Source organism: Microtus pennsylvanicus, chromosome 5 (assembly GCF_037038515.1).
Source record: "Microtus pennsylvanicus isolate mMicPen1 chromosome 5, mMicPen1.hap1, whole genome shotgun sequence".
Lineage (NCBI taxonomy): Eukaryota > Metazoa > Chordata > Mammalia > Rodentia > Cricetidae > Microtus > Microtus pennsylvanicus.
The window spans coordinates 69,274,233-69,294,724 of record NC_134583.1 but is presented as its reverse complement, the minus strand read 5'-3'; the positions used below and the strand labels follow the sequence as shown (position 1 = coordinate 69,294,724).

At 50.7% G+C, this 20,492-nt stretch overlaps 1 protein-coding gene across 1 annotated transcript in view; it reads right to left on the bottom strand.

The window, feature by feature from the left end:
• The window catches only part of Itgad (integrin subunit alpha D), a 28,608-nt gene extending 9,251 nt beyond the window's left edge, over positions 1 to 19,357 (bottom strand). Inside the window, exons 1-20 of the mRNA XM_075972426.1 lie at positions 19,121 to 19,357; positions 17,274 to 17,379; positions 14,710 to 14,813; positions 14,508 to 14,578; positions 14,256 to 14,370; positions 9,973 to 10,103; positions 9,654 to 9,799; positions 7,077 to 7,230; positions 6,829 to 6,979; positions 6,565 to 6,638; positions 5,577 to 5,706; positions 5,348 to 5,490; positions 5,035 to 5,175; positions 4,739 to 4,948; positions 3,976 to 4,106; positions 3,711 to 3,868; positions 2,696 to 2,850; positions 2,300 to 2,428; positions 1,349 to 1,422; positions 1,051 to 1,192 (exon numbers count right to left, since the gene is read on the bottom strand). Coding sequence (XP_075828541.1) covers positions 1,051 to 1,192; positions 1,349 to 1,422; positions 2,300 to 2,428; positions 2,696 to 2,850; positions 3,711 to 3,868; positions 3,976 to 4,106; positions 4,739 to 4,948; positions 5,035 to 5,175; positions 5,348 to 5,490; positions 5,577 to 5,706; positions 6,565 to 6,638; positions 6,829 to 6,979; positions 7,077 to 7,230; positions 9,654 to 9,799; positions 9,973 to 10,103; positions 14,256 to 14,370; positions 14,508 to 14,578; positions 14,710 to 14,813; positions 17,274 to 17,379; positions 19,121 to 19,157 — 2,502 coding nt within the window. The 5' untranslated portion in view covers positions 19,158 to 19,357. The remainder of the gene's footprint in view (positions 1 to 1,050; positions 1,193 to 1,348; positions 1,423 to 2,299; positions 2,429 to 2,695; positions 2,851 to 3,710; positions 3,869 to 3,975; positions 4,107 to 4,738; positions 4,949 to 5,034; positions 5,176 to 5,347; positions 5,491 to 5,576; positions 5,707 to 6,564; positions 6,639 to 6,828; positions 6,980 to 7,076; positions 7,231 to 9,653; positions 9,800 to 9,972; positions 10,104 to 14,255; positions 14,371 to 14,507; positions 14,579 to 14,709; positions 14,814 to 17,273; positions 17,380 to 19,120) is intronic.
• Positions 19,358 to 20,492: the final 1,135 nt, after the last annotated feature.

Sequence of the window (20,492 nt, the reverse complement as noted above, 5' to 3'; positions counted from 1 at the left end):
GTCCATCCCCTCTTAATAGATACTCACTGTATCAGTTCTGTTCCTTTAAAGAACCCCGACTAACATGCCCTCTGAAGTGTGCACCTCCCCTTTTAGTAGATACTCACTCCGTCAGTTCTGTCTAACACACCTTCTAAACTGGGAGCCAAATACGCCTTGTCCCCTTTTAGGTTGTTGCTGGCAGATATTTGGTCACAATGGTGCAGCTGCCACAGTCACACGCAGCCGCACGGAGGACCTCACAAACAACACTGAAGGAGGAGGTCAAGACACAGAAGAGCACATACCACACGCTTCCATTCACATAGAGTCCAAGCCCCCAGTGAACCTGAACCGTGTAATTTAGGGACACACCCGTGGATGGCAACCCTACAAATTCCTGGAAACGACTCTCATGAAGTTAAAAATCTGGTCATCATGGGAAAGAGAACGGGGTTGTGACAGGGAAAGACAGAGAGCGGGCGGCTTTAAGGATGCTAGCGGTTTTTTACTTCTGACTAGGCATGATTTTATGAATATTTGCTCAATATTATTTATTGACACATGGGCTTAATATACTCTATCTGTGATGACCTATAATATCTAGATACACACATGGTAGAAGGATTGCAAAACTGGAAGTTATAGGGCCGGTATTTGAAAATGGCTCTTGGTTTGAAAATGGCTAGAGGATCCCAAGATTTTGTGTGTGACATTTAATCCCCTTTGTGAGATATTAAGGAGGTAGAAACTTGCCCAGACTGTGGCGTTTAGAAGCGGGGCCTTTGGGAAGTGATTAAAATTCAATAAGGTCATTAACGTGGGACCCCAGGATAGAAGAGGACAGAACGCTCACACATACACATATACCCGTCTTTGCTACACTGTTTCTCGAACTGCCTTGAGACTCTGTCAGCGAGGCCACCACCAGGTGCACCCCTTAAGTCTGCACTTCCAGAATCATGAGCCAAATTACTATCGTTTCTTTATGGTTCATTCAGCCTGTAGTACTTTGGTATCAGAGATAGATAAGGCTCTAGCTATCTAGTAGAGTCCAAGGGACCTGCTTACCTGTATTTCCATTATCCGACGATAAGATAGCCCTGCTGGGTAGTAGAATTTGATTACTGTTCCATAGCTGTCCTCACCCTCATTCCACACAGTTACTGTCACGGTGAGCTCTGGGGAGCTTCCCACCACCAACATCTGCAGGCTGAGGAGGGAAGGGCAAGCCTGAAGGAAGGGCTCCATTGCGGAGATAGTGGGAACTCATGAACTGATGGTATTCCAACAGAATTCATTTTTTTTTTTAGACAGCCAAAGGGAGTGGTCACAAGTGGTTCATCATCTGGAAGGAGACAGCACTCACCCTGAGAAGTTAAAGCTGATGCCCAGGTCCCCTTCACACAGGAGTTCTTGCTTACAGTTCTTCTCAAATGGGAGCTGCAACAAAAATGGCTTGCTCCTTTCTCTTCCATGTCTGACTCAGTCTCTAACCCCCTCTCTGGACTGTGAGTAAACCTCTGGCACCCGTACTCTCATAGACACTAGCAAGGAATGGGCCTCGGGCTGAAGGGGCTGTGAAAGAGTGAAAACATGAGGTCTTGGCTTCAGCACAACGAAGTCTAGCTGGATCAAGTCCAGCCTGCGCCGCAGCAGCTATCCAGCAAACGTTACTAGATGTTAGAAATAGGGCATGAGTTTTCAACTGGGTGGAAGTTTGGGGAAGTAAAAACTACAGGTGAATTAGATATGGCTCCAATGCATGAGAAACGTGTGACCCAAGAGCAATGCAGATGGGGCGTCTCAGTTTCCAGGTGTGCCGCTTTGAAATGGACAATCGTAGCAGACTTAGGAACCAGAGGAAAAGTGGGAGCTGGGAGGTGCAGGTGTGGCCAGAGATGAGGTGTGGGAGGCACCGGTGTGGTCAGAGGAGATGAGGTGTGGGAGGCACCGGTGTGGTCAGAGGAGATGAGGTGTGGGAGGCACCGGTGTGGTCAGAGGAGATGAGGTGTGGGAGGCATCAGTGTGGTCAGAGCAGATGAAGCAGGCTCTTTCTTTGGACAGAGAGAAGGGAACGCTTTTCAAATGGGAATTACTGCAGACCGAGGTTCCGAGGTAAGGATGAGAGAAGAGGGAAGTGTGTAGAATGTGCTGGGCATGCACAAGGGTACCAGCTAGGCCAGGCCTAAGAAGCTGGAGGGGAGCATCCTTGGGTGTGTTGTCCCTGGTGGGCAGCTGGGATCCATTGTGGGTTCTTAAGCACAGAGCGACACAATGAAGCCACCCTGTCCCTGGACTCCACTGGACAAGTACTCACAGATGCTGTCACATGGTCTTGAGAGCCCACTGCCAGCACAGGACAAAGCTTTCCGGATGAAGCAGAGTCTCCCACCAGGGAAAAGTCGAGGCGCAGGATGATAGGGCTCACCACGTCCTCCACGCAGTCCTGGGAAAGAAGGAACTTTGAAGAGCCACTGTCCTTCCTCCTTTCCTTCACTGGGCTCCTTCTCTGCATCCAGACAGACAGTGCCACACCCAGGCTAAGGGGCCAGGCTCACTCCCGGCCCTTCTCCTCTCTGGTCTCAATGTCTTCTCTCTGCCCACTTCACATAGTAGAGACCAGAGACCTGACAAACCAGTCTTGGCTCTTTCCCTTTCCCCAAACCCTCCTTTACCCACTCTCCTTCCCCAAACCCTTTCCCCAAATTCTCACAGGCAAAAGAAGCTTTATCACTTCACAGTGAACGCCAAGCCCCAGAGTCTTTCTTCGAGACAAAGTCCAGTTCTTGGTTTCATCAAAAACAGCACGAGGAATCAGACGGCCCGGGTCCAAGGCCAAATCATACCTGACAGAGCTTTGGACGTCACCTGATGTGAAAAGGAAGATGAGAAGTGCAAAAGCAGAGAACCTGGAATCCCTGCTTCCATTTAGCTGTTTAAGCTTGCGGAGCACTGCCCATGACTGCAACACCTTTGGGGATGCACATGGAGACAAGGATGGATGGATGGATGGATGGATGGATGGATGGATGGATGGATCAGTCGGTAGATAGGTAGGTAGGTAGGTAGGTAGGTAGATAGATAGATGATAGATAGATAGATAGATAGATAGATAGATAGATAGATAGATAGATAGATAAAAAAGAAGCTAAGCACATGGACTGTGAATGAAGCCTGGGGAAAGAAAGTTTTGATGTTCCTAAGATTCTGGGGGAGATAGGGCTGGCACAATCACAGAAGTACATGGAAGGAGAAGAGTGGAATGAGATGTGACAGGAGATTTAAGGAGGGACCACGGTGGGATGGAATCATAGAAACGACTGGAGTCTCCAATACTGAAGAGAAAGCAGTGTAAGGGTGTTAAGTGTTGGGGCAAGGAGCCTGGGTTCACATTTTGGGACCAATCAAGCCTAGTTTCTCATTGGTGAGAGGGATAAGGAGAGGTGTGAGGGCCACTGAGAGTCTGCTTCAGTGCAGGTAACCAGAGATGTGGTAGCTTAAGCAGGGACAGAGGCTGAAGTGGGGAGGAGAAGAGACAGGCTGTGGGTCTTCCTACAGAAGACCATAGGCCTGGGTGCATGAAGAGGAAAAAAAAGAACTCAGGCCCTGACTCACGCAGCTCGGGAAAGATCAAGAGATTAGTGTTCCTGGGCTTTCTCTGCCCTCTACAGAGCCTTAGAGGCCTCGAAAGGGGGCGATGTTGGACCCAATTTTAGGAAACCACTCACCTAACTGGTCAGGTGACCCTTTGCGGATAGTGAGACAGACAGTGGCCTCCCCAGCTTCGAGGACAGTGGGAATCTTTTTCCAGCACTGGTACACAGCTTTTGCCACCTCCGCGGGGTCAAACTTTATAGCAATCTCCACTTTCAGCAAAGGCAGACTCCTGGGGACGTCAACAAGGGGTGAGGGTGTGATGCTGATCTCTCGGAGAAGGACCAGCACAAGTGACTTGGACATGGTGGACTGGGTGGGATGTGGGTGAGTTCTCACCTAAGCAGCAGCACGTGTCCCTGGGCTCCCACGGCCAGGTCCACCAGGCCATCCTGGGTAAGGTCTTGACCCCCACTTAGTGACTGCCCAAAATACTGGAGCCTCAGGGAGAGCTGGGAGCCAGTGACCCGCTGATCAAGAAGAGAAAAGAAGAAAAACCTACAGATGATGGTATCCAGGGGTTGCTAAAGGAGAAATGAAGGGTTAGGAGGTGAAAGCAAACAGTGGGGGGGGGTCCTGAGGAGACCCTCAGAAAGAGAGAAGGGGGCCCTCTTACAAGTCCAGCTTGCCCTGAGGGTATAAGCAGCAGTGTAATAAATATACAGACATAGGATTAAAGTAGTTTGTTCGTCATGTGTATGGTCATCCAGAAAATGTGTGGTAGATGGAGTGCTCAGTGCGCTCAGTGTACGTATTATCCTTACAGGAAGGAGTTGGCCTGATCATTTCTATCACATAGGGAAAAACTAAAGCTTGCAGAATCTGAAGCAATCGTTCAGACAAAGAACATGAAGCAAATGATGGTTGCTATTGCCAGGGATTTGACTCAAGAGTTTCAGTTCCCAGCTTAGTCTCTTAGAAAGCTGTCCTCAGCAGAGCGGAGGCTGGGTCGGCCCAGAGATGCTGGGTGCTCAGTGCGGAGGAGCAGACTGCTGAGAGACTGTGAAAAGAGACAGTGGCTGTCACCAGCAGCCAGACGGACTAACCAACCCAAGACGTGGAGAGGGGAACGAAATAGAAGAGGCCGATGACAAGGCCTCACCTGGCTGGGCGAGGGGTTGACGTCCAGTTTTGAGGCTCCATGAAATATGTACACGGCCCCCATGTTCTCTTCCTCTCCAGGTGCTCCAATAGCCACATCTGTCACACGGTCCCCGTTCACGTCCCCTAGCACTGTCAGGGCTGCTCCAAAGCGGCCCCAAGGATGGCCCTGCTCCCCGTGGAGAGTGGCCTCACACTGCCACCTGCTCCTCTGCAGACAGAGCCAGCGTCAGACCCGACCTGGGCAGCCCTCCACCCACACCCACAGACCACCAGACAGGACGCTTCACCACTTACCCCACCGGGCATGGGGCACACAGACACCTGCCCCCCTCGGGTCTGCTCATAGTAATGGGGGGCCCCAATCAGGACCAGGTCAGTGCTGCCATCTCCATCCATGTCCACAGAGCAGAGGGAGGCCCCAAAGTAGGAACCAATCTGGTAGGCCAAGCCTGAAGTCATCTTACAGATGCCCCATCTGGGCGAGGCCCTGCCCCTGTCCCAGTACCACAGCTTCCCCTGTGGGCTCCAAAGGCCCTTCATCTCCTCCTTCTCCACCCTGGCCACACTACCCACTCTCAAACTCCACTCTGGCTTCTTCCATACCAACCTGTGTCCCGCTGACTTCAGACTTGGGCCTCCATTGCCTGGATTCCTGGGTAAAGATGACAACCTTCCCCGTGTGCTGGTGGCGAGGGGCTCCCAGGACCAGGCTGTAGACCCCCTTCCGAAAGGCCAGTGCGGTGGAGTAACCTGAGGGGCCCAGACCTCAGCACCAAGGCTTTTCCTGTCTTCCGGCAGCTCGTCCTGCCCCTCCTCCTCCCACAGCCTCTTCTTACCCAGGTAAGCATCCCGCATGTCCACGTTCTCCTGAGGCATGCTGATGAAGGTGGGTCTCATATTTTGGAGGTATAGGAAGGCACCTCCAGACCAGCTGAAGCTTCCCACAGATCCCAGAACTGGTCCATCCTGGGAGAAAAGGATCCCAGGGCTGAGCAGGCTGGAGCAGGGTGCCAGCCTAATCCAAAGAAGCCTGTCCCCAACTGTCATTTTAATTTTTCTTCTTCCTTAGCTTTCACTAGCTGTCTCTACGCCTTAACTCCTTAGTCTCTCAATACATTGTCCTTGCCCTTGTCGGCCCCGTTACCCTTCCGCCTGTTCTGCCTCCTAGGCTCCTGCCATTTGCTCTACCTTCTCCCATCCCGGCATCAGGCCTCCCCAAACCCAGCATGAAGGCACCAATATGCTAGTAAACCATCACTGGTCCCCTTAGAATGTCATCTGGGTCACTTCTCAGTTGAATCTGGGCAGTGAATCTCTGTTCTCAGACAGAGGGGACCTTGTCCTGACCACCCCCGCCCCTCTCTCAGCTCCTCTATGACAAAGCCAGGCTCGTCACAACGTTGTAAGGTCTCTGTCAGCACCCTCAGGTAGCAATGCTTCATGCTCCCCTGCATTCCGTATTCATTTCTAGACTCTGGATTATAAGAACTTAGAAATGTAAAAACACCAAAAGTGCTCAGTGGCCCTTTGACATAGCCCAGCGACCAGTTCCACACAAACCCGCTTCCCTTCTGCCACGCTCTGCTGAGCCCAACTTATTAGAAGAAAATCTCTTTAGATGCATTGGGCACACAGCTTTCAGACAAGTCTTACTGCACTGCTTTCTCTCTGGCTGTCTCCTGCTCGCCTTTGTCCCCCGCACCTTAAGAACCGTGGATGATACTCTTCATTCAGTCAGAGGACTTAAGGTCAGATCTGCTCCTGGCCCCTTCTGGGCCCCACCCCGCCCACAGAAGGCCCAGAGTTGATGTCTTTTCCACCCACCATCGTGAAAGCCGCACTGAAACCTTCTTGGGACATCTCGTGCTGAAAGGAGCTGCTTGTCCTTGATTGAGTCCCTGCAGGGAAGCATGTCACTTAGATTCTCCAAAGCTATGCGAGCGTGAGGACTCAGAACACAGTAGGGTCTGGGGCCTGAGCTCTATAGGGCATGGGGGGGGGTGACATAAATAAGGGTAACATCAAGATTACAGGGGGCAATTGGTAGCAATCCCTTCAACCCCAAGGCCGGAGCTTGCCCCCACTCACCCTCAATGGTAAAGATTTTCTCCTGGAGCTGCTTCTGGATGCTACCGAGTGCTTCAAAGTTGTTCACCTTGAAAACGTGGTCCTGCGGGGGAGCTGAGCCAATGGTGTTCAGCTCCTGCAGGGCACTGGGTTCCTGGAAGGCATCCCCCACCTGCAGCAGAGAGACATCGAAGCAGTAGAAACCCACTGAGCCTTCACTGGGTGAAGAGCAGGCTGGTCTGAGGGAGACGAGGAGAAAGAGACTGTACCCCAATAGCATAGCGAGTGATCTTAGCTTTCTCGGCCTCGGGGATGACATCACTGTACTGCATGGGGTCTCTGTATTTCTGCCCATCCGTGATGACAATTAGGATCTTCTTGGCATTTTTGCGGGCCCCATTCTTGCTATGGAATAGCTCTTTCCTGTCAGAGAATGAAGAGAAATGGCTATCGAGACAGAATTGATCCTGGAAAGACAACCTACAAAGACGGGAGCTCATCTGGTTACGTCAGAAAGACCATGCAGGGCACGCTGAAGAACTACCTGGCGTTGGCAGTGATGATGCAGGACTGCAGTCCAAATCTTTGGAGATGGAGACAGGAGGAGGATGAGCTCCAGTCTGGCCAGGCTTAGGCTACACAGCGAGATCTGGGACACACACACCCTCACCCTGATTCTCATACCTATCCCCTTACTTCTTACCCATTCCACAAACACCCCCCCCAAAAGTGGGGGGGAAGGAAGGAAGGAAAAGATAAAAGATTTCCTTCTAGAAAGCTAAACTAGAAACAAAGAAAATAGTAAAGACATTCATATTCGATATTTACTAAAGTCTCTCTACCACAGAACTCCATTCCTAGAGGCAGTGCGGTGCAGCGCAGCTCTGGAGTCAGACATCTCTGTACGTGCTACTTAACCTCTCTGAGCTTCTGATTCTCTCCGAGCAAACTGGTGGCAATTGTGCCCTGACCATGCTCTAAAACTCTGTCTTCTCGCACAGAGAACCGGGCGCGACGTGACTCACTTCCACCCAGAGCAATGCAGGAACTTATTTCTCACTGCCAGGCAAGTGCTCTCCTCGTGGATGTAGACACATGGCTACCGGCTACACTTTTAAGTCGCCGTGAGAGAAGTCTGGCTGCTCTGTCAGAGGTGTCAGGAGCAGCCCACGGGAAGAAACCACAGGCAGACACAAGCCCACCCATCCCAGCTGAGCCCCAGCTGAGCCCAGTCCCTCCAGCCAGGCCTTCCTGAGCACCAGGCATAGGAAGGAGCTCTCTGGGTTCTGGCTATATAAAAGAACATCTGCAGAAACAGCTGGACCCTCTTTGGACTAGGAGGAAAGAATATGTGTCGTTGAAGCCACCAGATTTGGCAACTGAAACAAATGGCGCCTGGTTATTGGAGAGATTACATGACCGTGAATGGCCTGTGGGTGAGTGAGTGCCGGTCAGGTCGTAGCTCTAACAAACGCTTAAAAGGGAACTGTGCACCATGACACTCAAGTCCAGAACATACCATACACCTGCCGAAGACAAGGCTAGAAAACACCCTATTGTCCAACATTAGGGAGGGAATTCAATAAAACATAACGGCTTCTTCGGCTCCTTTGTTGAAAAGTAAAAGTCAAAACTGTAGCGGAACATGGAACATGCTATAAATTTAAGTTTTCCTTTAAAAATAGAGGAAAATATGTTTTCACCCTATTGTGACCATATACCATCAGTCTGCATAAAGGCAAATGATAGAATTTGAGCTGTGTCGGGCAGGTGGAATTTATTGATTCATTTGAATGTATCACTTTTTGTTTCTGATATTCTGTATGCTAGAATGTCTAGAGGAATTATGGGTAACCCTTAATCCTGTAACCTTGCCACTGTTATGGAGTTTGTGAGCTGTGGTTTGACGTAAGGTCTTACGGATGACTAGCTGAACTGGTCTCAGATATCCCAAGCGGATCTCAAAGTCAACCTAGGCTAACACTGACCTTTTGATCCTCCTGTCTCCACCTCCCAAGGGCTAGGCCTAGAGGAATGCCACTCCCTATTAAATGCTAAGACTAAGACACAGCACCAGCGCTGCCATTTTGTCTTTCTAAAATGAAATGTCTTAAGGGAAAGAAGGAAGAAGGGAAGGAGGAAGAGGGGGAGGAAGACGAGAAGAAAATTAGCTTAGCGCTGGAATGAATCAAGCAATAGCTGAGTTCCATGCTAAGATGAGACTGGCTCTGGGGTACGGGCTGCTGGAGAGCTGCAGTGCATTCTGGGATATGGGCCTGGAGCCCTGAGCCACTGTTAATTCACTTCATATACTTTCCCTCTCAAGGCCCAGCAGCGGGAAAGCATTGAGGGCTTGAGGAGGGGCTCAAGGAGGGGAGCTACGCTTCGGGGTTTCTATCTTTTTTCCAAGGCACAAGAGCCGCTATGAAATTGAGCGAGTGCATTTAGCCAGAGGATCTCTTGCCTGGGATGATCCTAGCACATTTTAGCGCACCACCCAAGGATGCGCAGAAAAACAAGGATCCCGGACACTCAGTCTCACTCCTCCACAGGAGAGCCGCACCCTCTGCCAGACCCACCACCTTAAGTGAGTTTGCAGGGACGACCTGGCTCCAGTGCTGACCAGATGTGTAGAAGAAAGGGTTTGTTGAGGTTCCTAGAACCAGGCGTAGGGGAAGTAGCTGCAGAGAAGTCCAGTCTCACGCAGGCGTGGGAACTGCACTCTGGAAAGCAGTCTGCCTACAGCCGACCCTCTCCCCAATGGTCCTCCAGAGCCTCCAGAGGCGAGCTAAGAACTCTGCTGACTCAACATGAAGCAGAGGCACGGACACCCAGGAAGGACTCACACCACTTCCTGGATGGCTGTGGCTGTGTACGTCAGGCCCTGCAGCTGGACGATGGAATCCACCAGGCTCTGGGGGTTCGAGCTGCTCCGGAATGTGGTGAAGGTAAAATGGGTCTTTAGGATGTTTGAGTACTGCATCAGGGAGAACTGCGAAAGTCAAGGGAGCCCCAGGATCAGGACTCTCCTCGGCTCCTTCCCTCCTTCGCCCTTCCATTCCCCTTCCCCGCCCTTCTCCTTTCCCCTCTGGACTTCCTCCTCCACCGGCTGTGTGAGGCCACATCTGTGCCACCCTTCCACAGGCCACCATGTCTGGTACTCACCGAGGTGTTGGTGCTCACAAACTGGCCCATCAGCGTTTTGACAAAGGCCTTCATCTGGCTAAAATCACTTTGATCAATGCTGCCAGAGCCGTCGATCAGGAAAACAATGTCCATCTCTTGGACTGGACACTCTGCAGTGAAGGAGAGAGAAATCAGATGCACGTATGGGCCTCAACCATCTCCTGGGGCCCAGAATTCCTTCTTACTCAACAGAGACAGCCCTTCCCTCTTCTTCCTGCATCGGAAGCCCTGGTACTGTCCTCACTTGCCCTCAAAGAGGCCAGGAAAAGTGGGAAGGGAGGAGTAAAGGCTAGGGACCAAACAGGCTCCGCAGGAAACCAGTCAACTCCTCATTAACCTCATGTTCTCGGGTTAGAAAGCACAGGCAGTATAGTTTAGCGAGGTGGTTCAAGGTTGCCTCCTGGCACCAAAGTGCCTGTCCTTGAACCCCAGCTCCATCACTCCCTAGCTGGTGAATTTAGGCAGCTGTTTAATTGATCCCTCAGCACTTGGGCTTCCCTGTCTCTAAGATACGGTTAACAGTAGTACCTACCACATCAGATTATTGCCACAACAAACGCACTTACATCAATACAAGGCATGGTGCTGTGTGAGGATTACTGTCACCATTACACACGTGCCAGGAGTTCTCTAGGCTTGCAGAACATTTGTGCAGTGAATATTGGGGTACCACCCAGGCCCGCCCCCTTCCAATGCTGATGCACTCGCTTCTAGCCTACATGCAGCCCGCCAGCAATAGCTCTGAGTGTTCCTGAGTGTTCCAAGAATCCCTCTGGACAGGAGGTGTGTTACCTAGGATTCCAGCCTACATACGGGGTCAACTAGTGTCCAAACTCCCAGGTCAGGGAAGCATCTATAGAGAACCGCCTCACCGTTTACCTTGCTGGTGTGTGACAGACTTCTGGATACTACACATAAAATCACCGCCAGAAAGTGAACCCAAAACAGACCCAAGTCGCAACTGCATCAAAATCCAATTTAGGGTTACTGCAAGAGTGTGGTCAGGGGCGACTGACAGGAGCAGGGGTGACCCAGAGGCCACTCTGTCACCAGCACAGGTGACAGCACGCAAGCGGCAACCCTGGAGCTCTGCACGGCTTGCAGGCAGGCGCTCCACAGAGCCAACACATCTCTTCCCAGAAATGCAGGTTCCCCCCCTGCCAGTTTTCTAAGTGTGCACAGCCCGGGGGGGGGGGGCGCCCTTGGGAGACGCCCTGGGGAATCTTGGCAGTCTCTACTTTCGCACTTTCTCGGAAGGTGAAGTTTGGTTACTTCCTCTGCCTCAAGGGCTCTCGCTCCTCCCTGAAGAGAAGGTTTCTTTCCATCGGAAGGGAAGTGCTAACCAGCCCTTACCTTCTGCCCAGATCTCTTTCCTCTTGCTAACCAGCCTTGCTCTCCAGAACATCCCCAAGCCTCAGAATATGTTTCTGGGAAAAACCTAGCTGCAGGGCCCTCACTTTCAAAAAGCTACCACCTCGGGCCTCATAGAGGTCACACTGTACGAGGAAAGACATACCACAAGCATGTCAACAAGCAGGGCCTTTCAGATTGTCCCTAGGTTCACACTGGGGTTGTGGGTTATGCGCAGGACCCTGTTGCTGCCTCCACCAGCACCCACATCCTGCGTTATCCACAGGGTGGGGAGCGAGCCAACCAGCATAACCCTGAGGTGTCACACCGAGACATTAAAACTACAAACTGCCTCCCACACACCATTAAAATAAAAGGGGCTTTTTCCTCTCGCCACTGCCCCTCCACTTCATCTGCTCCTTTCACCAGGGCCTCAAGGGTGCTTGTTGGGAGCCATGCAGCCTAGTTTCAGACCAGAACATGAGTGCTTGTCCCTCGGGTCTCCAGATGAGGCAGGGACTCCCAGGGGGTCAGTGTCCCTTAGCAAGCACCAGTGGACTTCCAGACAGCACAGAGTGCTGCTGGGACAGCGTGACCTGCACTCTCTCTTCTCTCTCATAATATTAGCAATTAATTCTCTTGGCGGTTTTTTGTGTCATTTTATCAGTCACACAGGGGACAGATGTGATCATTCCTGGAAACCCCATTTTTTTCTTCTCAAATATTTTCATCTAAATTTCTTTGGGAGCTGATGCTTCTCGGGTTTCTGGTCTGGGGATGTCAGCTGTCACTCCTGACCCTGGGAGCTGTCCCAATTCAGTACTGACGGGATTGGCGGCAATTCACCCCTATTTCTGTAAATATGCTTTGTTAAGTTTGGAATGATATTGTTGTTCTTGATAATGTGTGCCTATGCGCATCACCTTTTAGATTTGTAAAGATAGGATATACCTGGCTCCATATTTGGCCAAGCTGGCAAAATGATAAGCATTGTTTTTTTTTAAAGATGTTTTGATGTAAACGTTGGGGGGAAAACATATTTGACATATTTGTTTTTGCTAGAAGTTAACATTGGAGGGTGGGAAGAACATGCTTGTTTTAGGAGTATGAATAAAGACGGCTGGAGCTATTCGGGCCAGCCTCTTGTGTGAAACTCAACTGGTGATTGGACACTACTTCATTTCTTCGCGCCAACGCCCCTTCCCCATTCTCAGGACCTGAGCCGGAGCTGCGGTGGGACCATGGCAGGTGCTGGGGAGAAGTGGGGGATCACCACTTCCCTTTCTACTTCTGCAGGGACCACAAAGTCTAGCCACACAGCAGGCTGAGAAGCTTCAAGCATCCTCTGTTCTGCAGACCTAGAGATGTTTGAGGCCAGTGAGGATGGTGACCACAGCCAACCGTCATGAAGTGGCAGACAGACCCCGTAGCCATCACCTTATATACATATTAATTAACTTTATTGTGCCAATAGCCTAACGCAGTAGGCACGACAGCTACCCTCGCTGCCCTGCACACATCTGAGTGGTCGCCATCCTGTAATTTTGTCCCTGTTTTCAGTCTTTTTACAAAACAACATCCTTGTTTTCTCTCAGGCCAGGTCTATGTCAAGTTCTATCAGATGTCTCCTGTTTCTTTCCCTTTTTATTGTGTCCACCAGGCTTCCAACAGCAAGTTTCTGAATAGAGCTGAGCTTCTCACAGAAGGCAATAAACCAACAAGACAATGGTTGCCTGAGCTCTGTGGCCTCCTTTTATCAGGGAGGACTCCCTGATCCTGGTTCACTCACCAGTTAAATAAAAACAATCCTGCCTACAACCCGGAGGCCTTACAGAGCGCTGGTCCTCAGATGGCAGCCAGTGGACCCTGGTTCTTTCTACCTCTGCCAAACTTGCCTCTCTTGAATCTAGTTCATGCACCTGTGTTCTCCACCATCAGGCACCAAACCTTGTGACTTCCCAGGACTTCTGTGAGGAGACATTGACCTCCTCAGGCTGGACACAGTCTCCCCAAATCCTAAAAACTAGGCACTGCTTCTCTGTTCTTTCTGCTCCTCAAGGAGATTCCGGTCTGGCAGTGTAGTCTGGGGCTGTTATTGCTGCTGCTTTAACATGAACTAAACGTTCACTGTTAACGGCACTGTGGCCTCTCCAGTCTAAAGCATTGCTCTCAGCATCCTGTGCGACTCCTGCCTTCCATTCTTAGGCTACCGATGAGGCGGTTTTCCTGGGCCCTTCCCTCAAGGCAAATACACAACTGTTTGACAGAATAAGGGTTATCACATGGGCTGTGCCAGCCAGGGATCTAGTCACTTTGTATACCTTAAATCCTTTCATCTTTATAACTACATGAATGCTAACCCCACTTTACCAATGAGGAAGCTAAAGTCCAGAGAAAGGCGTTATTACCTGTACACACGAAAACACCTAACCCTGCAGACTGACTCTCAATGAGAGAGCACCCAGGTCCCATCCTCCTGGGCAACAATGACATTCACACAACTGTGCACCGCACTTTCTGCAGCTCTGTCATTTGTCCTTGAGAGAGTTTGGAGAACCCAGCAGCTTGGTCATGAGCCATCCGTGCTGTCTCCCTCATGGGTTTCTCTTCTTTAAGACTTGTTTTTGCCATCAAAGAAAAACCAAGGAGTGCCCAAACACCTGTAGCAACTGTGACACCGCCACACCCTGCTCGACCAGCACCCAGGCTCTCCTCTGATCCAATCATAACCAACTGAAGGTTGCTGTCCTCATTGCCAGGCCAAAGTGTGCTCCCGCCCACCTCTTCCACTTGCCGAGGCTCCTGCTCAGCCACACACTGCCCTCCAGAAGAGGCCAGGAGAAGAAGACCTCGCTCTCTGACCGCACAATGCAAGCTGAGCTCCCCAGAAGCCTTGTCTCCAGCAAACTCACCTGGCAGGGTAGCAGGGACTGCCTGGATGAACTGCAAGCTGGAGCCTAGAAGGAGGCAGGACCCTTTGGCATACATGTTCTTCGCACAAGCTCTCTTCACGGTTGGACCACAGGCCTGAAGGCAGAGACCACCTCCATAAGCATTGCTTATTGTTGGGGCATAGTCTTCTACCCCAACTCCCATTCCTACCCTCAGCCTCCTTCAGTTCCTACTCTGCCTCTCATGACCCTCCTGCAACCCAGAGAACTCACCAGCAACTGGGAGTGATTGGTGGCAGCTACCAGGGACAGGCCCAGGGACATGTTCACAGCCTCCAGGGGAGCTGAGAAGACAGATACACACAGTCACACTCAACCACACAGCTTCGCTGAGGGGTTTAGCCTTAGCTGGGGTCCGCTGAAAGGAACACATGAGGAGAGCTGAGAGCACTCATCCCTTGGTTCAGTCACTCACTGGGCAGTAAGATGGGTTGGCACGTGCCAGTGGCAGGTGCACAGTCAAACAGTTGTCCTGTTTGGTTGGCTGCCACCACCTCCAGAGGGGCTCCCACCACGAGTCTAGAAAAACAACCACAAGTCACAGTCAGAGAAGAAACAGGAGCACCCTGGGTACAAGGAACTATCTTGCCATGAGGAAGTAAGGCTCTGTGGGAAAGTTTTGGGCATTTTCTACTTGGGAGGCTGTTGAAAAGTCAGTCCTGTGTTTTATCCACACGCATGGAAGGGACGCCCACCGGCTTGTTTATCATGTGCAATCATATGTAGCTGGGTGAATAAAGACTCTGGATTATTTTACAAAAATATTGCACCAAAAATGACATTTCCCAGGGATGGGAACACATTATGCATCTGCCATTCTGAGCCACCTGAGAAACAGTCGCCTTGAACTCAGTGAAACAGCTTTCTGAGACCATAAGCTTTCCAAGCAAAGGTGATTATAATTAACTAGAAGTTTTTCAATATAGTGTAATCAATTTAAATTGGACAATTTAATGTGGTTATATCAGGTCTGTACCTAATCCTCATAGTAGAAATGTAAATAGTTTTCTTGAAAAACGCCTCAAGGGGATTTTTTTTAATTGTAAATATTTTATCACTACCAACAGTCTCCCCACCCAGACAAGAAAAGCAGACAAGGATTGGTATCTTTTCATCAGCCAAGGCAGCCTTAATTCAACAGGCTCCTAAGGGTTCTTTTCTCCAGAGGATACTTTATAGAAAGCTGCAATTCTGTGTGCCATGCATGAGTCAAAGGGTGTCCAGGAGCTCCCTGAGGAGAACCTGGCAGATGGCTACAGGGTTTGGGACTTGATGGCAATCATGAAGAACAAACTTGATTTTTCTTACCAAGCTCATTCTTCTACAGAAACTCAATCTTTTTAGTGTCTCCATTATGACTTAAAGAAATTTTCAGGACAAACTGTAGCTTTGTGGCGATCAGGAAATTACCAATGGAGCCTAAAAACCAACTTCCGATGAGAGATGTGAGTACAATGGCTACCTTCCAGGTTACTGGATTTTGGTGCTGAGCAGGGTAGGTGGGGTCTGCTGGGGTAGGTGGGGTCTGCTGGGGTAGGTGGGGTCTGCTGGCGTAGGGCTGCCAGCTGATCTAAACAACCGCTACCCCGGCATATACGTGTGTAAAGAATCGTTGAGCTGGACCCTTTACATTCGTGCACCAGTCTATGTGTTGTTGTTTTGTTTGTTTTGTTTTTGAGACAGGGTTTCTCTGTGTAGCCTTGACTGTCCTGGAACTCGCTCTGTAGATCAGGCTGGTCTCGAACTCACAGAGATCCACCTGCCTCTACCTCCCGAGTGCTGGGATTAAAGGCGTGCATCATCACGGCTAAGGTGTTACATTATGAGTTACATTTTTCCCCTTGTTTGATGTTACATACCAATCCCAGTTTCCTCTCCCTCTGGTCCTCCCACCTCCCCCCCCCACCGCCTTCTCCTTACCCCACCCCTCATTCACTCTCAGAGAGGGTGAGGCCTCCCATGGGGAATCAACAAAGTCTGTCACACCACTTGAGGTAGGACCAAGGCCCTTCCTCCTCCTATGTGTTACATTTTTAAGTAAAGAGAGGGGTGGAGGAAAAAAACGAGACCCTGGAACTTAGAGTCTATAGCTGATGCTTTTTCCATCTCCCCAGCTTACTAGCTGGGTGTAGGCGTGGCTATACAGAATTCGGGGGCCTCTGTGGCTCCCTGCTGGCCTGGGAAACCCCATCTTCTCAGGCTCACTGCCACCTCCTCCATGGAGCAGCCTGGAATTCCCCTGGATTTGCTCCCTTCCTCCTTGGGTCTCCGAAAAGTTAGTTTATATCCATGCCGTATGTGACTTGAAATCCTTTGGTTCTTATTTCTGGGACAAGAGAATAGGAGTGCCCGGGGGTGGGAGGTAGGTGGGGCAGCTATATAATTTGTGGCTATCAATGCAAAATAAAAATGTGGGGCCTCCTGGGGTTGGGGAGATTTTTCCCGTCTCCTTGTCTCTTGGTAGTTTTCTAAGTACCTCCTCAATCCCCCAAGGTTTTGGGGTAACTTCATCAACCTTGACCATGCCCAGCTCATGCCAGGAGAAGACAGCACAGGAGCTGCTAGGCAGAAATGGGATATCTCTGCAGAGAGATGCTGAGGGCTAGATGGGTCTATGGACCAACTCCCAGCATGCTTCTCTGCTTCCATCCTTCCTTGCTTACAGAACACAAAGGCAAAGGTAAAACAGCAATCCAGAAGCCTCAGGGTAGACCAGTAAACAGCAAGTTTAGCGAGTGTGGGTTTGGTGCAGTAATAGGGACCACACACAGAGAAGCCCCTGATAAAGGGCAGGTTCAGAGGCTCCTGTGTAAAACCAGGCATTACCTCCAGTTCTGCAGTCCTCCCTGGGCCCATTAATAACAAATGGAGGACTTCCCTCTCACCCGAGGCACATTCCTGCCGTGTGCTAGCAGCAGCTACCTGCCTGCCGAGGACCTGGAAGGGGTTGGCACAGGAGAGCAGGCAGGGCCTTCTTACCGAGACCCACCAAACTGGACCACGGTCTGCCCGAAGCCCGCTGCATCCTCTCTGAACACAGTGGGTTTCTCCACATCCAGGTTGGACCCATCACAGGAAGCCAGGACTAAGGAATACAGCGGGTAGAAGGATTGGAAGTCATCAAAGATGCCAAATCCCCAATGACTGCCCCCCTCCCCCGTCTCTTGATGCTCAACCCCACTCCAGTTTAGGGTGTCACCTGCCCAAGAGAGCCAAGTCTCCTCCTCCCACCGTGCTTCCACTGTGGTTCCAGGCTAGCCACCTGGGTGGTCCTCATCCTTTTCCCTCCCTCAAAAATAACCAAAGTCAGGCCAGCGAGGTGGCTCAGCTGGCCTGCCACCAAGCCTGATGACTTGAATCCAATCCCTGCGATTCCCATGGTGGAAGGTGCATATAACTCCTGTAAGCTGTCCTCTGACCCTCACCTGCATGCCATTGTACTCCTACAGCCACACCCCTGCACCCACACCCGCACCCCTGCACCCCCATACACACGCATGCATACAAAATAAATAAAGATGTAACACTTCAAAAAATAAATAAACAACCAAGCCCAAGAGATGTGCTGGTGCATGCCTCTAATCTCGGCATATGGGAGGCAGAGCCATGAAGACACTGCAAATTCCATGCTGGCCTGGTCTACAGTAGGGTGAATTCCAGGCCAGCCAGGGCAACGTGCAGATGTCTCGGCTGTTAAAGCCTAGGCTCACAACCAAAAGTGTAAGAAATAAAAAAAAAAAAAAACCCAATGCAGAAGGCAAGAGTTCCAGGGAAACGTCCCCTCCACGCCATTTCAAAGGACATCCGGGATCTGGAATTAGGCCATCTACTTTCTTAGCTCCGGAATATCTCCCTCTCCATTTCTAGGACTAGGTAGGGCCTTGGGCGTGCTAGGCTATATCCCCGATTCCCCTCACAGGATAGCCATTTGCTAGTGCATGCAGGACCCCAGCGTGTTCTCCCGATCCTTACTAGGTCACACTCCCCTTGCTGATGGTGAAGCCCAAACCCTCAGGAGGTCTCTACCTTTCAAAAGCCTTTCTACTCCCTCATGTTCCTAAACAACCATCCTTCTTCCCCACGCCCCTGGAATTCCCAGCCATCTCTGGATTCTGGAGTCCACGCCACATCAAGGGCAAGGACACTTCAAAGGGTTACTTGTCTGAGTCCGTGCCAGAGAGACGTTTGAACTTGAGGTTCAGATACTTAGAGAGCTGGAACCCTGCGGCCACATACTCAGGAGCCTCACACACTTATCTTCCTGCCTTAGGTGACTTCCCTTCTTAACAGGCTCGAACCCTCACGGACAATACAGGGGCAGCGGGAAGTGAATGGGGACGTCGGCCGGCACCAGGGAATGGAAAACCCACAGCGCTCTTTCTATTAGGGCAGCCATGAGCAGGCTCGGCACCCAGACCTGCTTCTCCAAGAGAGGTGCAAATCTAGGCTTCTGTATGAATCTGATACATGGATGAGGTCCCAGTACAGACTTCAAATTATGGACTATTCTCTTGATAGCAGTGGGACCTACCTACCTGAAGTCAAGACTTGGAGAACACCTGGGCCCAGAAAGGTGGAATCCAGCCTTTCTGCCCACCTGCTAGCTTCTGCAATCTCCTCTCTATACCTCTGCACATGGAGCTTTGTAAATGGGGAGCCCTGGAGAATAGGACTTTCTGGTAAGGCCGTTCCCTCTGCATAGAGGCATAGCTTACAAAGACACCTATCCTCCCTCCCTTTGATTCAGACCCTTGCCCTAAGAGTTGTTGGAGATGACCAACAGTCCCCAGTTAACCTGCCAGCCCCTCTCCACGCCCAAGCCTTACCCCAGCTGCACAGGAAGATCACGACTCCACGAACCATTACTGAGCAGTGGGCTGAGATGCAGAGAGCTGCAGAGCCTGCAGGGTGCTAAACCTCCTTGGGGGGAGTTAAAGTAATGAGTCAGGAGCTCAAGGGGTGGGAAGAGAGCCTCACTGGGGGAAAGGACTTTGGTTAATATGTGGGGCAGAGGCAAAAGACAGCCCACGACGAATGCATTCCTGCCCACCACCTATTGGAAGCAGGCTTCCTTCTCCTAGAGACTACCCTTCTCCTAGTTAGTCAGATGATAGTAAGACTTGCTACTGAGTGGCCCTTGGGGCTCTCTAAGGCTGCATAAAAGTAGAAAGGGAAGGAACTGGACAGACAGTTATAGAGGCTATGCAGGACATGAATGGGACCTGGGAGATGTTGGAGAGCCAAGGGGTAAAGAGTGGAGGGAGTCTACCCTGAGTCCAGATGTTGGTACAGCAGCACACAGATCCTTTGCTGGGTGTGTGGCCGAGCCAGTAATCCCAGCACTCAGAAGCACACAGTGTCCTTTGCTGGGTGTGTGGCCGAGCCTGTAATCCCAGCACTCAGAAGCACACAGATCCTTTGCTGGGTGTGTGGCCGAGCCAGTAATCCCAGCACTCAGAAGCACACAGTGTCCTTTGCTGGGTGTGTGGCCGAGCCTGTAATCCCAGCACTCAGAAGCACACAGATCCTTTGATGGGTGTGTGGCCGAGCCTGTAATCCCAGCACTTGGGGGAGAGAATCACTTCTTAGAGCTCAACCTGGTTGTTTAGCAGAACCTAGGACAACCTGGACCACTCAAGAGTCTGACTCAAAAAGAAAAGTAGATAAATAAGTGACTGGCAAGGAAGAAAGATAATGAAAATATAAGTTGATGGGCACAAGACTAAGTATATCCTGCAGCTGTATGGGGGTCTGAAATGGAGGGAGCCAGACACTCCGTTGACGTGGGATTCCTTTTTACGAAGAAAAAGAGCAGGAAAAGCTAACCAAGCACTGGAGCTGGAAATCAGAGAGCAGTCACCTCTGGTGACATGAGGAGGGTGGGACATTTATCATAACATTTGCTAAATTTAGCAATAACACTTCGTATTTTAACATTTGTTAAATGGGGGAGAAGCCTGGCAGGTGGGAAAACGCATGACTGTTATTCATTCTTTTAATCTTCTGCATGTTTGAGCTGCTCTGCAAACAAGCACAAACAATCATTTTACAAAAACACAGAGGCGAGTCATATACGGAGAAACTGGGGCCATATATGGTTCAAGCACATGACAAAGTCTCTGCCCATAGCATACACTACTTTTAGTGTGTCTATGTGACAGTTATTTAAGCGTTAAGCATACACAGCACAAAATTGGC